We start from the raw sequence: 16,737 nt of genomic DNA, 5'->3' as shown, positions 1-16,737 counted from the left end.
TGGTGGTCCCGGTCGCCGCCTGGCATCCTGGACGTCCATTCGGTCGTCTTCCACCGGCGGCCCGGCCGTTCGTTCCGTAGAATCTGGTTTAGGGTCCTACCAAATGCGCTACTGCCTTCCAGTGGCCAGTCTTATTGCTTTAAAATGGATTTTCAGTGTTGTGCTTTGGAGCTAAGTTGAATCAGAACCCAGAGATGTCTCTTATGGAAAAAAAGGTAAAAGCCGTACAAATACGTCTTTGGGACACTGAAACAATACAAAATAGAACATATTAATACGTTTTTGGGAGCAAATGAGTTAACTAAACCCCTGCTAACTCGAAGATTAAGCCTAAAGTCAAAAATCCTGAACTTCTGCTTTAACTGTGTTTGAAACGTCACTGGCTACGACAAACTTCGTCCCCACACATGAGACCAATGTTTACATTACACTTCATTCGACGCCAGAGCTTCACGTGATCACTTAAGTCGCAAAGTTAGTTGAACCACTTGAGCCAATGGGCTTGAGATAGGGTTCGGGAATGCCGGCAAGAAATTCTAGCCACTTTCACTCACTTTTTTCATGAAGTAGTTCATTTAAGTTTGTGAAACAACAAAGAAACATGCATGCATTCAACACAACTGCACAATACACGTCAGTATACAAATACCATGTAGACACCACACTTCACTTTTAGCTTCTGTACAGCAGGACCTGGAAACAAATTTCGATCATATAGGTTTTCTTCAAACACACATATGCTGCATATTAACAGGTTGGTATAGATCTAAAATACTTACAGAAATATAGTTTCTAAGGCAGAAACGTAACAGAAAGCACTCAACAGATTCAATTCTACCGAAAGGCTGTGTGCTGTAAAAGTGAATGAGCATGTGTTCCAAATTGCATCACATGGTGGATGCAGTGAATTATTATGACCACAAGGTGGGAGTAACATACTCAAGTGTTAACTGGCCCTAAACCAGCCATGTCCAAAGTCTGGCCCGGGGGCCAAATGCGGCCCGTGGTCAAATTTCATCCGGCCCCCAGCCTCTGTCATAAAATCAATAACGTCTGGCCCGCACGCAGACTTAATAAATTGGTCAGCAGTACTGCTTCCAGCATATGAAGTAGTTTACACACTGAATGCTGCTCCTCATTTACCCACTAAAAGGCAGCAGCACTCTAAGCAACATTACCCCGGGTGACCCTTTACTTCCAATTTTCTAAAATGGCGACAATCAACAAAAAAAGTGACTGCAACGGATAATGCCTCAAGGAGAGGTGGTAATTGGACTATTTCTTCACTAAAATATGCAACAACTGTGTCTGCGTCATTGCTGTTTTTAAAGAGTTCAATGTGAGGCAATATTACCAAACAAGACACGCTGACATGTACGGCAAGATTACAGGGAAGATTCGCGGAAAGAAATTAAAGCAACTTGAAGCTAGTTAAATTTCACAGCAGTAGTATTTTGCCATAGCCCGAGAGTCGAAAGAGAGCGCCACAGAGGCTAGTTGCGAGATTGTTGAAATTCTTAATTAAAAAAATAATAATAAAGCAAATGTAAAAATACCGTAATTTTCCGAATATAAGGTGCACCTGTGTATAATGCGCACCCCAAATATATTTGTAAATCTAGGGGAAATTATTGTACCCATTTATAACGCGCACCCTAATTTTAGCACCAATAAATAGAAGAATACAAGAAAACAGAGCTCGTGTACAGATACAGAAATGTCATTTTACTGACTGGTGAAACACAGCACAAGCATAGCATATTGGTAGTTCAAAACATTACCATTAACTGACAATATTTATCGTAATAATATGATTTGACAACTTCTCCAATTTACCAGAATCTAGGAGAAAACAAAACAGATGTGACTTTTCTTTTTAAGGTTGCTGTATAACTTGCTCGTTTCATCATGATGAATAAATGTTTCTTCCATGGATTGATAAGGTAAAATGAAAGTGAGAACGTAAGTCGGAAATCCGAGAGAGCTCATCGCTGTCGACACTGTGACATATTGGTATTCTATGTTATGTTGTTCTATGTTGTGGCACTGGTGGATCCATGCTGCTGTATTGTCATATCTATGTTGTGATTGTCTATGAGCCAGAGTTTTTTTTCTTGCTTCATTGAAAGCAAGAAAAAAAACGTTGAACACGGCACTCGAAGTTTTCTAGGTTTTTTCAAAACAAGATAAAACAGACATGGCAGCAACAATAGGAACTATTGTTATTTGGGTTAGTTTATGGACACACACAGGAAGTCTGTGTTGTTACGTTTGTTATGGTCCGAGTTGCGGAGCTGCAATAAACGTTGACTCAAATGAGTTCAAAAAACTAAATTCTGTGCTTTATGAAGAATGAAAAAAGCAGAATTTAACACAGATGAAATCATTCGACTGATCAGAGTGAAGTATTCCCGAAACAAAATGGTGACGTCAGGTACCGTAAATGTCGGCAACGGATCGCCGCATACGTTTCTTCAACACAAAGCGGCCGTGTCAATAAAAAAAATCTGTTTATTATATATATATATATATATATATATATATATATATACTGGACTGTCTCAGAAAATTAGAATACACAATATTCTAATTTTCTGAGACAGTCCTGTATATTGTTCTATGTAAAGGACGTCAGCCAAGGTCGGCCCCCCACATTTTTACCACGCCAAATCTGGTCCCCTTTGCAAAAAGTTTGGACACCCCTGCTTTAAATGGTGGATTAATGTACAGGACTGTCTCAGAAAATTAGAATATTGTGTATTCTAATTTTCTGAGACAGTCCAGTATATATATATATATATATATATATATATATATATATATATATATATATATATATATATATATATATATATATATATATATATATATATTAGGGCTGTCCCAAAAGACTAATTTCCCCCCGATTAGTTAGTATTTTTACGATTAGTCGACTAATCTAATATTTTTTTTTTTCACTACTTTAAAAATGAAATTTTTGTTCAAGCTTATTAATTCACACAAAAAAAATGGGAACACCTAAATGGTTTATTAATGTATACATTAGGGCTGTCAAAATTATCGCGTTAACAGGCGTTAATTAATTTTTTAAATTAATCACGTTAAAATATTTGACGCAATTAACGCACTAGGCCCGCTCAGACAGATTTAAATGTCAGTACAGTGAAAGGCCAACTTGTTAATTGTGTTTTATGGAGTTTTTCCGCCCTCTGCTGGCGCTTGGGTGTGACTTGCATATGTTATGTGGCGTAATGTCGCCCTCTGCTGGCAATTAAGTGCAGCTGATTATTTGGGTTTCGGCGCGCTTTTCTGACGTGATTATATGTCGACGCGAACTCACACTAATAGACAGTGCTATTCAGACCAGCTAACGTCTGCATCCAGTATTCAGTGGCAGTTCTCATAGCCCCATCACACTGTTTGTGTCTAATACATGCATCGCTTGTGAGTTATATTCCTCCTTTGTTTATTTTCATGAGCATTAGATAGTTATTGATGATGTGTATTTGAATTTGTTCACATATATGGTGAAATGCTGTTACATTGTTAGATGCTTGTGAGCTAATTGGCTAGTGCTACTGCTCAAATGGACACGTGTGTGTACATTTTGTTATTTTGTGATTTATGCAAGTTATTGACACATTGCCTTGTTATTTTCAGTTTTACAAAAATACAAGAAACGTGCTCCTGTCAAAAAGAGATGACTTCAGTAAAGCCCATGCAACTTTGCCACACCGTCTGATTTCTTTTTGGAACTTATGTTCGCTATCTGTCAATGTGTGTACTCACACACATTGAGGACAGAATAGGGCTACTAGTTTATTTTATGATTGAAAATTTTATAAATTTTATTAAAACGAAAATATTAAGAGGCGTTTTAATATAACATTTCTATAACTTACTAATATTCATCTTTTAAGAACTACAAGTCTTTCTATCCATGGATCACTTTAACAGAATGTTAATAATGTTAATGCCATCTTGTTGATTTATTGTTATAATAAACAAATACAGTCCTTATGTAACGTATGTTGAATGTATATATCCATCTTGTCTTATCTTTCCATTCCAACAATAATTTACAGAAAAATATGGCATATTTTAGAGATGGTTTGAATTGCGATTAATTGCGATTAATTACGATTAATTAATTTTTAAGCTGTAATTAACTCGATTAAAATTTTTAATCGTTTGACAGCCCTAGTATAAATAAATAACATAAATACCAATAATAAATCACAAACAATGAGGTCAAATGCTGCTGGCATTAACTAGTGCAAAAAAGTGTAAACGGAAACTTTGTAACTTCACCTCTTTAACAGGAGTCAAAACAATTCTTACTCTTTTTGTGGTATGTCATTGTTTATATATTTCTAAATGTTAAAATGAATGTGGTTTGTGTGAGTTCAGATGCTTTTTCTGGTGTGCATGCCGCATTTTTGGGGGATGGGGAAAAACTGTTCAACTTTTGTGTGTTTTAACCTGAAAATAGATAAAGTAGAGGGCACACTGAACTATTACCACAATTATTTTCAATGAAAGGCAGACATACCCACAGTAACAAAAATTAAATATATAGTATTAATTTCATAGTATTCTACTATATGTAAAACTTTATAATATTAAATAACTAACATTAGTGCAGTCATGGATTACAGTAAGCAGGCCAGTGTGGTTCCATATATATTTTTATTATATTATGTACTGTATATACAGGATATATGTATATATTTTCCCCAAGTGGGAGCTTCCATACAATACATTTAAGAATAATTTTTAAAACTATATAATTATATTAATTATTTTATTAAATAAAAATGCACGTTGATACGACGCACATAAAGGCAACTTCCGTTTAAAAAATCATTAGAAAGTTGTATGGACTTACAATCCGCTAGCTTGTTGTTTTTTCTTGTCTTCGAAAATAACACTTGGGTGACGGCGCTTCAAGTGTTCGTTCATAGCCAACGTGCTACCGTGGTATGCGAGCTCAGTTTAGCAAAGAGTACACAAAGTGGCACACTCCATATTTTCCTTGAAATAATTCCAGGCTCTGGCTATTCTGGTCCGCTTTTTTGGCTTTATGCCGCTTTCACGTGTTAACAACTCTGCCCTTTTTGGAAATTGGCGGTGTTTTCAACTCCTCACAGTTGATTCACTTGGCTCGTTGTCGTCAGTTCGTCTGGGTTCGTCCGATTTCCTCCTCAGTAAGGCGGCGGCGTGCATAAAAACACCAAGAGGCGTCGGATGGCTCTTTAGGGATACTTTTATTGAACAAAACAACAACTCGGCGCTACCCGCGCACTTTTCCAACGCTCCCTCTCACTCACTGGCTCGCCCACTTTCTCCCTTTTTGCTCAATCTGACAACGCCGGTCTCATTGAAATAACAGCGGCCCCCTTGGGGGTGCCAGTAACAACCGCTTGTATCGCGAGCGCCCGCCATTCTAAACTTTATCCGCATGTAATTTTTTTTTAACCCGTCATTAGCCGTCGACGGTATGTTTTGCCCGTCGACGCATTTACGTCATCGATGACGTATATATATATATATATATATATATATATATATATATATATATATATACAGTGCCTTGCAAAAGTATTCGGCCCCCTTGAACCTTGCAACCTTTCGCCACATTTCAGGCTTCAAACATAAAGATATAAAATTTTAATTTTTTGTCAAGAATCAACAACAAGTGGGACACAATCGTGAAGTGGAACAAAATTTATTGGATAATTTCAACTTTTTTAACAAATAAAAAACTGAAAAGTGGGGCGTGCAATATTATTCGGCCCCTTTGCGTTAATACTTTGTAGCGCCACCTTTTGCTCCAATTATAGCTGCAAGTCGCTTGGGGTATGTTTCTATCAGTTTTGCACATCGAGAGACTGACATTCTTGCCCATTCTTCCTTGCAAAACAGCTCGAGCTCAGTGACAGGCATGAAAATGGGTCAGGGGTTAAAAAGGTGAGAAAGGTGTGGAGGAAATATGTTCCGGCGTTCTGCCAAAATGTCCTCTGTCGGCGAAACGTCCTACATGTGGCGAATTTGACCATTTTAATTTTTCACATAAGGCTTAATATTCGAGCAGGGGTTTAATTAGTTGAAGGAGTTGATTTCAACCACCATTGACTCGCACTATCTTAGCCACTCCGGACCCCTGAAACTAACAAATAACTGGCAAACTGCACGAAATGTGTTCAAATCAACTCCAACGACTAATTAAACCCCGGCTAACTCAGGGATTAAGCCTAATGTAAAAATTCTGAACTTCCCCTTTAAAATAAAGACCATTGAATATGGCCATTAAAATGTTGTCTATAAAAGTTTTAGAGCAATAAAATAAACAACAAAAATGAATGAAATGAACAAGAATCCTTCAAACTATTTCATAATGGGTCCAAATTATTTTTCGAACAGATCATGTGACTACAGCACCTTAGAGACAGCCGTTTGCATTGCTTAGCCAAAACTATAGCTGAGGAGGCAAGATGGATATTTAGAATTTCTTTAAACCTAAGCTTTGAAAACTTTCAACAACAACTGAGCTTGAACCGAGGATTGAGCATGAGCAGTATCAAAAAGTCCTGGCTTTCGCGTTACCTGTTGTGCTGTAATTCCAAGTGGTGCTTGAATTGGATGCTTATAGCGGTCGACAGTCTTTTTGAGCCAGCGCAAAGTTCGCAGCGCACGGAGATGTTTTTGTCATCTTTACTGGACAAAAATGTGACGTAATGGCTGTGTTTCCAGTGTGCAAATGCAGCCGTTTGTAGTATATCTCCTGCCTATTTCATTGCATCCTGGAGGGGAAGCAAGGCTGTGTTGTTTTGGCCGCAAACTCCCAGCGCTCACGGCTCACGCATCATGGTAATACACGTGACCCTTTTTTTTCCATCCTTGATTAGAAAATGTGACATGTGATGTCACTCCCATGACTACAGTATTCTTCATTCTACATACATTATGGGGCAATAACAAAATAGTAACGCACAGGCATCAAGGAAAGTAATTTTACTCAGATTACTGATTTAGAAAAATGAACGCGTTAGATTGTTCTTTACTGAAAGAAAGTAATCAGATTACAGTTACGCATTACTCACATAACGCGTTACTGACAACACTGCTTTTATATTACCGTTAAATACATAAGCTTGACGCTACCTTAATGGGAGCTATTTTTTCACTGGACGCTCTGGCAGTGTTCAACGCAAGCTGCGACAAACGGCAGTAACTTTGTCATACTGCAAAATATGAAAACGATTAAAACCATTACTCACCAAATTCAATATGCTGGCGAATGCATTCATCTAAAAAAAAAAAATTGGGAGTGAGACCTCACCTCGTCCAGCGAACGTCAATTTGTTCTTAGGACAAGATCATCTGTCGCAATTAGCGATCTTTGACGCTCTTTTTCTCCTCCCCACATACAAACTTGATTCTCTCTCAGCGGCTGTGATTAACCTCAATGAAGTTGCTCTCCTAACTAAGCCTTGCCTATCATTCGTCTTTGTAAGTTTTTAGTAACTTTGTGTATTGAATTTGAAAGGAAAATGTGTGTTTTGTTTTTGGCGAACTTTTTCATGAAGCTAAACTGTTGAAGCGACTCACACGTGGAAAAATACGATTGTACAACGTTTTAAATGTATTCATTTGGTATATTTCAGTTACCACGATTTGAGAGATCAATAAATTGAAGAATTTACGCCTTGCGTTTGGAGTGTTTCTTTTTGGGTTTGCTGGAATAGCGTCACTGACACTCGCACCATCAAACAGAGGAAGGGGTAAGTGCTGCCGCGCCAAGCCACTTCTGGCTGCATTTTCGACACATGAAAAATAACGAATACGTACTACTGTATGACGGAAAATTTTAGTGGATTTGTAACCGCCACGTTTTCATAGCATGGTAAACCGTGAAGGTAACCGGCACATGCCTACACCCGAATCCCCCCACCCCCCTTAAAAGTTTTCTCCTCGGATCTACACGATTCACGTAGGTCATCCTTTTTGACTTCATAACGGCGAATTTCGCCGAAAGGTGAGAGATTTTCATGCCTGCAGTGAGGTTGGATGGAGAGTGTTTGTGAACAGCAGTCTTCAGCTCTTTCCACAGATTCTCGATTGGATTCAGGTCTGGACTTCGACTTTGCCATTCTAACACCTGGATACGTTTATTTTTTAACCATTCCATTGTAGATTTGGCTTTATGTTTTGGATCATTGTCCTGTTGGAAGATAAATCTCCGTCCCAGTCTCAGGTCTTGTGCAGATACCAACAGGTTTTCTTCCAGAATGTTCCTGTATTTGGCTGCATCCATCTTCCCGTCAATTTTAACCATCTTCCCTGTCCCTGCTGAAGAAAAACAGGCCCAAACCATGATGCTGCCACCACCATGTTTGACAGTGGGGATGGTGTGTTCAGGGTGATGAGCTGTGTTGCTTTTACGCCAAACATATCGTTTTGCATTGTGGCCAAAAAGTTCAATTTTGGTTTCATCTGACCAGAGCACCTTCTTCCACATGTTTGGTGTGTCTCCCAGGTGGCTTGTGGCAAACTTTAAACGAGACTTTTTATGGATATCTTTTAGAAATTGCTTTCTTCTTGCCACTCTTCCATAAAGGCCAGATTTGTGCAGTGCATGACTGATTGTTGTCCTATGGACAGACTCTCCCACCTCAGCTGTAGATCTCTGCAGTTCATCCAGAGTGATCATGGGCCTCTTGGCTGCATCTCTGATCAGTTTTCTCCTTGTTTGAGAAGAAAGTTTGGAAGGACGGCCGGGTCTTGGTAGATTTGCAGTGGTCTGATGCTCCTTCCATTTCAATATGATGGCTTGCACAGTGCTCCTTGAGATGTTTAAAGCTTGGGAAATCTTTTTGTAACCAAATCCGGCTTTAAACTTCTCCACAACAGTATCTCGGACCTGCCTGGTGTGTTCCTTGGTTTTCATAATGCTCTCTGCACTTTAAACAGAACCCTGAGACTATCACAGAGCAGGTGCATTTATACGGAGACTTGATTACACACAGGTGGATTCTATTTATCATCACCGGTTATTTAGGACAACATTGGATCATTCCGAGATCCTCACTGAACTTCTGGAGTGATTTTGCTGCACTGAAAGTAAAGGGGCCGAATAATATTGCACGCCCCACTTTTCAGTTTTTTATTTGTTAAAAAAGTTTAAATTATCCAATAAATGTTGTTCCACTTCACGATTGTGTCCCACTTGTTGTTGATTCTTGACAAAAAAATTAAATTTCATATCTTTATGTTTGAAGCCTGAAATGTGGCGAAAGGTTGCAAGATTCAAGGGGGCCGAATACTTTTGCAAGGCACTGTGTATATATATATATATATATATATATATATATATATATATATATATATATATATATATATATATATATATATATATACATATATATATATATATATATATATATATATATATATACACACACACACACATATATATATATATATTAGGGCTGTCAAACGATTAAAATTTTTAATCGAGTTAATTACAGCTTAAAAATTAATTAATCGTAATTAATCGCAATTAATCGCAATTCAAACGATCTCTAAAATATGCCATATTTTTCTGTAAATTAGTGTTGGAATGGAAAGATAAGACGGATATATACATTCAACATACTGTACATAAGTACTGTGTTTGTTTATTATAACAATAAATCCACAAGACGGCATTAACATTAACATTCTTTCTGTGAAAGGGATCCACGGATAGAAAGACTTTTAATTCATAAAAGATAAATGTGAGTACAAGCTATAGTAATTTTGACAGTTTGTATATTGGGACTAAATATTGCCATCTAGTGTATTTTTGAGCTAAACTTAATGTTTGAATAGCGTATTATTTTGCATAGCTATTTTGATTGGGAATGCCAGATCTCATTGCATTGAGCGCTTTTCTTTTTGTAAACATTATTTTAGTTTTGAGAGATAGGAATATTATTTTTGTTGTGCTTTCACTAAATGATACTGTAGCGGTTTAAATGTTCTTAACTGCCCAAATGCATGATGGGAATTTGAGCAACCATGAATCACAGTGGTTGCTGCAAAGGATATATCTTCTCTGCGTTGCGTACAATACATGGTGTTAAGTAAAAGATCATCTCGAGTTAAACTTCCCCATGTTGCTTGCCACAATAGTTATAACAATTGTAGAAGAGATGTTACTGCGTAACCCATTACATAGCGCGGCTCCAATAAATGTGTTACCAATTCATCCTGCTTGGAAATTGGTAGTGCTATGGACCCCATTGGACCGGTGAATCATGTTGGCTCATTGTCGTCAGATGGCTCTGTTCGTCCGATTACCTCCCGAGGAAGACGGTGGCGAACATATAAACACCGAGAGGCGTTAGATGGCTTTTTGTGAATACTATTATTAACAAAACAAAAGCATGTGGGGAACACAGCACTCGGGCCTGCGCTAACTGTGCACTTTCTCTACTCTCTCGCTCCCTCTCTCGCTCGACCACTTTCTTCCTCACTGCTCAATCTGACAATGCCGGTCACATTGAAAATAACAGCGGCCCCCTTGGCGGGTGCCGGTAACACCTGCGTCCACTCCACTTGCTTGTCCCTGCCTTTAGCTCTTAATATACTTTAAACGGCGCCATTGTAGTCTGTATGCGGCAATGCTTGAGTGGGTCGTTCCGTGCATGCGTTAATTGCGTTAAATATTTTAACGTGATTAATTTAAAAAATTAATTACCGCCCGTTAACGCGTTAATTTTGACAGCCCTAATAGAAATATATATATATATATATATATATATATATATATATATATATATATATATATATATATATTTCTGTCTCCATCCCTGTGCCAGTTTATAATGCGCACCATGATTTTACAAGTTGATTTTGGGGAAAAAAAGTGTGCGTTATATTTGGGAAATTACGGTAATAAAGCAATTGTGACACACAGAATGGGTTGCCAATATTTGCTTAAAGATATTGTTCTACGTAAAAGACGTCAGCCAAGGACAGCCCCCCACATTTTTACCAGACCAAATCTGGCCCCCTTAGCAAAAAGTTTGGACACCCCTGCTCTAAACCATGGTGACTATAACCAGCACAATGTTTTTGTTTTTTTTAAATTATATATTGCTATGGAGATAATCGGCGCCGATATTTGATGTATATTGATATCAGCTAAGCCTGAACGATATATCGTTTAAACATCGCCATCGTGATGTGCGCATGCGCGATAGTCCCATCAGAAGGACATGCGATAGTTTTTTTTTTTCAATCCACATACGCCTTGCTTTCTGCTCTGCGCACAGACTCCCTCCCTCTCCCAGCTCTTTGTTCCTCACAGTCACTGCTGCACTTGCTTAGTAAAGTTAACAACGCTGGTTGTCTTTAATCTTGCCAAAGAAGTGGACTTCACACACAGCAATGTGTCAATCATCATTTAACTTGTTAAACAGTTTCTGCAAGGAAGCCGCGATAGAATTAATGTGTGTGTGTTTGGAGACGTTCAAGACATAAAAGAAACGCCATAAGTGATCATGAGCAATTTGTCATTTCTACATGTCACTCCAACAGTCACAGCAGAGGTAGGTAAACAGAAGCATTTAATAAAAGCATTTTTCTACTTTATTCTTGTTTTAAAATGATTCGGTTGGACGATTACGTTTAAAATTGATCATAATTATTACATTTGAAGTGTTTAAAAAATCATTTATTAAAATATATATGGCAGAAAACATTCAGGTGACTTGAAGTTCTGCTCTGAGACCCCCAATTTGGCCAACTTTCAAAATTGTCCGATATGCATATGTGATACATCATTGGAAAGCTTAAAATCTCAATTTTATGGTGGGGAAAAAAATTTTGAACAGTAGGGCAGTTAAAAAAAAAAAAAAAAAATTAAACAGCGAAACCCTATCTGGAGGTGAGAGCACGCGAGAGCAGAATTGAAGACGCCATGACTTTATTGAGATATTATCAAGTACTTACATTGTTTCGATCCAAAACCTCCATGTAGCATGTATCACTGAGTGTCAAGACACAGCTGTGAATGGCCACAGCTGGATTTTTGGGGGATTTTATGGGGGAAACATGGTAATATGACAAGGGTTGCGATGCAGAAATCGCAGACATCAAGGAGTGGTCGAGATGTTCTTTTTCATAAATTTACCCTTTTAAATGTTTTTCTTCAAATTTTCTTCGTTTGGATCGATTATTTATCATCTAACATATGAGAGAAAATGCAACAGTAACAACAAAAAAATGAATGAATGAAAACAATGAAGCCATAGTTTTGAGGTAGATATCCGTGACTTTTTTACAGACACCAGTTTTTTCATTGTGACATAATTTGTTTAAAAGTTTATTATATGCGAGTGAAAGATTTTTTAAAGTCGTTTTTTTTTTTTTTTTATATATATAAGCCAAATATTAGACATCAATTAATGAACGCTAATTGTCTAGTTTTTTATTCTTAGCCAAGAATCTAGACTGTTTTACTTTAATATCTATAGAAATTCTGGGATTTACACATTTATTTACAAGAACTTTCAACTTAAAAAGCTCTGTTTTGTGATGGCCGCCATGTTGTATCCATACACAATATTGTAATTTTAGCTTAAAATATTTGCGTAAAATGAATGATAACTGCCCGGTTTTTCGCTTTTAACCAAGTATCTAGACTGTTTTATGTTCATATCTATAGAAATTCCATGATGTACACATTTATTTACAATAATTTTCAACTTAAAAAGTTCTTTGTTTTGTGATGGGAGACATGTTGTATCCATACACAACAGCGTAACTTTACAGTCAAATAATCAGATTATTTTCAGCCAAGTGCCTGTTTTTTTGCAAAAAAATTTGTAATTTAGATATTTCTGCATCCATACAAAAAACATTTGCCTTTTACGTGTTTTATTTTATGTAATATTTCAATTTAAAAACGACGAGGGCCAAATAACCTGCAAGACGTGCTGAGTAGTAACATCGGAATTACACGTAAATAAGTTGTTATTGTATATAGAAGAAGGCATTTTTTGCATTTGTTGAATAAAAGATGATTCTGTATACTGTGATTTATTAGTTGTGGAAACTTGCACTAAAAAAAAAAAAATCAATGTCGCTATTTTGGGCAAACACTTATATGATACAGTATGTTAAATCTTACCATTGATCCTGAAAATATTGGTGATTATCTCTGCATTTGGTGATTTTTTTGTACATCTATCGTAAAATATGAGAATTTTATAGCCATTTTAAGTTTTGTTATACTTTTATGAAAAAAAAAATACAAACCATAATAATCGGGATTTTATTAGGGAACGACTTTGAATTTTTTTATGTCGCTGGTCCTGTTTTGGTTTTAGGTCGCTAGCAGCTTGGGTTTTGAAAATATTGGAATTTTAAGTTTATGGAAATAGGCCCCCTATGGATCGGTCTCGAACCCCGTGTTCCGTCAACTGATGGTGAAGTCTATGCTTTGCCATTCCACATCCCAGTTATATTCTCCTTTCAAGTCACCAACGCTGCATTCACACTTTCTGCAATGGTGAGGAGCACAATGGCTATTGGCTATTTTGCTCCACACCACATCTATTTCCTGCAATAAATTTTGAGCATTGTTTTTTTTTTTTTTTTTTAATCATTTAATGTGTCCACAGCAGGACAAAACTATTCATTACTGCTGCTTCAGCGCAAGTGTTTAATCATTATGATACTATGTAGCACACATCGCCCTCAGCTCAAGGTGGAGAACAGGTTAGACCATCTAAAAGGTCTGACATTATGATGAATTGTGCTTTAAACCACACTAATGCGGTTGGGTATGGATGATATTTTTCCAATGAACGAAGTGGTGTGTACCTCAATTTATTTTTTATTTTTTGAGCAACAAATAGTTGAAGCAATGTTTTAAAAGTCAACTATACACATTATGTGGTGTGTTCTACGGACAAAGATTGATTTCATAAAGTTTCCACAGAGGGAAATTACCATGATAATTGACTGCAGCTTTGTCAATGCACTTGTAAAAGAATGAGAAGGAAGTCTTTCAACAAGGGGAAAAAAACAACTAAAAGCAAAATACATATACATATATAAATAAATGTTAGTTTGTGATTCTATGAAAAGTAATTCAGAAAAGTAGCATGCTTTCATTGTGAAGATGGACGAATCGGATCAAATATTGGATTTCAAAGTGGCTGAGCACGAAATTTGGTGTACTTTATTGATGGATGTGTCCTGTTGCAGAAACAAGTAATGAAAACAAGATAAATGAGTAAAATATATATAGAAAAACAGCGCTGACAGTTGTGTGGTACTGTAACAGTTCTGGTGATGGGTTTTTGTAATGCATCATATTAAATGACAGGAAGACAAGGTTCAGTATTTGGAAAACTTGTATTAAAATACAAGAATAGAAGAGAAATCTAAATCACTTGTTGGAATTATTTGCGAAATAATTATACCTAGTATCACTGAATATATTATTTAAACGTATTAGTTAAAAGCAAACATTAAGTATTAACATTATTATTTAATATTATTTTGTACATGTACATAATCATAACATTCTAAGTTGGAGCTCTAAGAAATACAGTCACTGCATACTCCATTCAACAAAAACCGTGACAATACTCTGTATTTTGTTCAATCAGATTCCTCCAATCTCCGACTTCAACCTAAATCAGAAATAGTATTCAGTACTCATTCAAAAAGTTTTAAGTTATTGATAAAACACACACATTCGTATAAATGCATATATTTTTCACATTGAAGACAATTACTTGACAATGAATACTCATAGCTACTTCAATGTTAATGTTAACAAGTGCAGAGCATTATTAGCTTCAAGTAAGCATAATTGTTGATAAAGCTATTGTTTTGATGTTACAGCAGCAGCAACGTAATTTACGCGTATTAGACATGTGAATTTAATAAACAGTTCTTAAATGTTATAATGGAGAGGGCTATTGTTTCCCCCTACCAGCTTTCAGGTGGATGGAGCACTTTTCCTAATTTTCATCATGCTCATTTTTTAGGACGCCAGCAAATGTACACTCGGGTCCCATTTCTCATTCCAAACCGTTGCCAATGAGCTATCCTGCTGATAACCCTCGGAGTTTGCGCCACAGCTAAATTAGCGGCAAAGAAGCATCTCTTGCCTCAGGCTCAACCGCTCAACTCGCCTATTTAGCCTATTGCACCCAGACATATCCTGTGTGTTTACAGGCTGAATATCGAGGGTGCTCCAGTGCCATCTACACAGTCCATCATGAATGAGACTAACGATTGTCAAGTCGCGTACCAGCGCACCAGTACGTCGGAAAAGTATTTTTATCCCTTCGGAAATTTTTTTTTATGTTGATTTACACAGTCTCACAGTTACTCAAATTTGCCGCATTTCAGCGCATGCCGCACAACAGCAGGGTGTATTGTTTATCGTTTGTGTACGGCTTTCTCGTTTGAAAAATGAAGATGCACTTAATAAGAACTGCAATACAAAGTTGTAGCATCCACCTTTGCAATTTTCAAATTGCACGTTGAAATTGCCATATTGCCACTTAACGCATGCGAACCCCCGGCAGCAGCTTCCCAGGCAAGAAATGAATCACGTGAAATGATTTCATTCATTTATTTACACGTGAAAAGCGTTTTTGTTTTTTTTAAACCAACAACTCCTGGCGTTGGCAGGATCTAGCTGTCATTGAAGTTGCTAAACGGCACACAAATAGAGCCACGGATCTTGTGGAAACAGTCAAATAGTACTTACCAAAGAGAGAGTTGGCAAAGCCGTACCACACGCATCCCTTGGTGCCAATGAGCCACCTTCCCTGCGTGCTGGCCGCGAAACTGAACGGCGTCCCCAGGACGCACACCAGCAGGTCGCTGATGGAAATGTTCATCAGGAGCAAGTTGATAGGCGAGCGCAGTATCTTGTAGCGGTAGTAGAGGACCAGCACCAGCAAGTTGTTCATAAGTCCAAAAGTGCCGATGAAGCCCAAGCACACGGCAACGATGAGATTCCCTGTCGGAGTGAGGGTGGAGCGCTGAGAGCCGCCCCCCGGGTCCAGGTGCCCTTCCTCGGCGTGCAGGGCGCTGTTGAAGCTCGCGCAGAATCGCAGGCTTGCGTTGGACAAGAGCATCGCGACAGTGGCGCACTCGGTGGCCACCTCGCGTCAAATGGATACTAATAAACGACCACAATTACACAGTTGTCGTTCGGATTTTCTCGTTATGTGTGCGTGAGTGGACAAACGTTTTTGCCTCCAGCCATAGGAATTCTGTTTTAAAAGAAACTCATCATTTGGACTTTAGTTTATTGTGGTCGATGTTAGAAAGTTGTCAAAGTGTATGAAGGAGTGGGTGGGAAAAGTTTGATACTGCTTTGCAGCGGAAGCCTAGGCGCACACTCGGGCTTTTTCAGCAGCTCCTGTGTGTCTCTCTCAGTCACCTTCCCTCTCTGACCGTATTTAAATGACTGTTGGCCGAGTGAAAGCAGCTTACGTAGGGACAGGGTGAGGGGTGGCGGTGGGGGGCACCAGTGATGTAGGAACGGAGCGGCATGAAGATTAATCAGACAATCGTCATCATAATTCATAATTTGAGCTCAATACACACCAGGGCCGTCACTAGGTTTTAAGAACAGGGTGGGGCTTAGCCCCCAGGAGATGCACAGGATGTAAGTGAACGTAGCATACAAGCACAAAACTCCACAAACATTAA

General features: G+C 37.9%; 1 protein-coding gene across 1 annotated transcript in view; it reads right to left on the bottom strand.

The window, feature by feature from the left end:
* LOC130929945 (vertebrate ancient opsin-like) overlaps positions 1 to 16,157 on the bottom strand; it is a 154,582-nt gene extending 138,425 nt beyond the window's left edge. The window contains exon 1 of the mRNA XM_057857582.1: positions 15,785 to 16,157. Within this exon, the coding sequence (XP_057713565.1) occupies positions 15,785 to 16,157 (373 nt within the window). The remainder of the gene's footprint in view (positions 1 to 15,784) is intronic.
* Positions 16,158 to 16,737: the final 580 nt, after the last annotated feature.

Source organism: Corythoichthys intestinalis, chromosome 14 (assembly GCF_030265065.1).
Source record: "Corythoichthys intestinalis isolate RoL2023-P3 chromosome 14, ASM3026506v1, whole genome shotgun sequence".
Classification (NCBI taxonomy): Eukaryota; Metazoa; Chordata; class Actinopteri; order Syngnathiformes; family Syngnathidae; genus Corythoichthys; species Corythoichthys intestinalis.
This window is presented reverse-complemented; position numbering and strand designations above follow the sequence as displayed.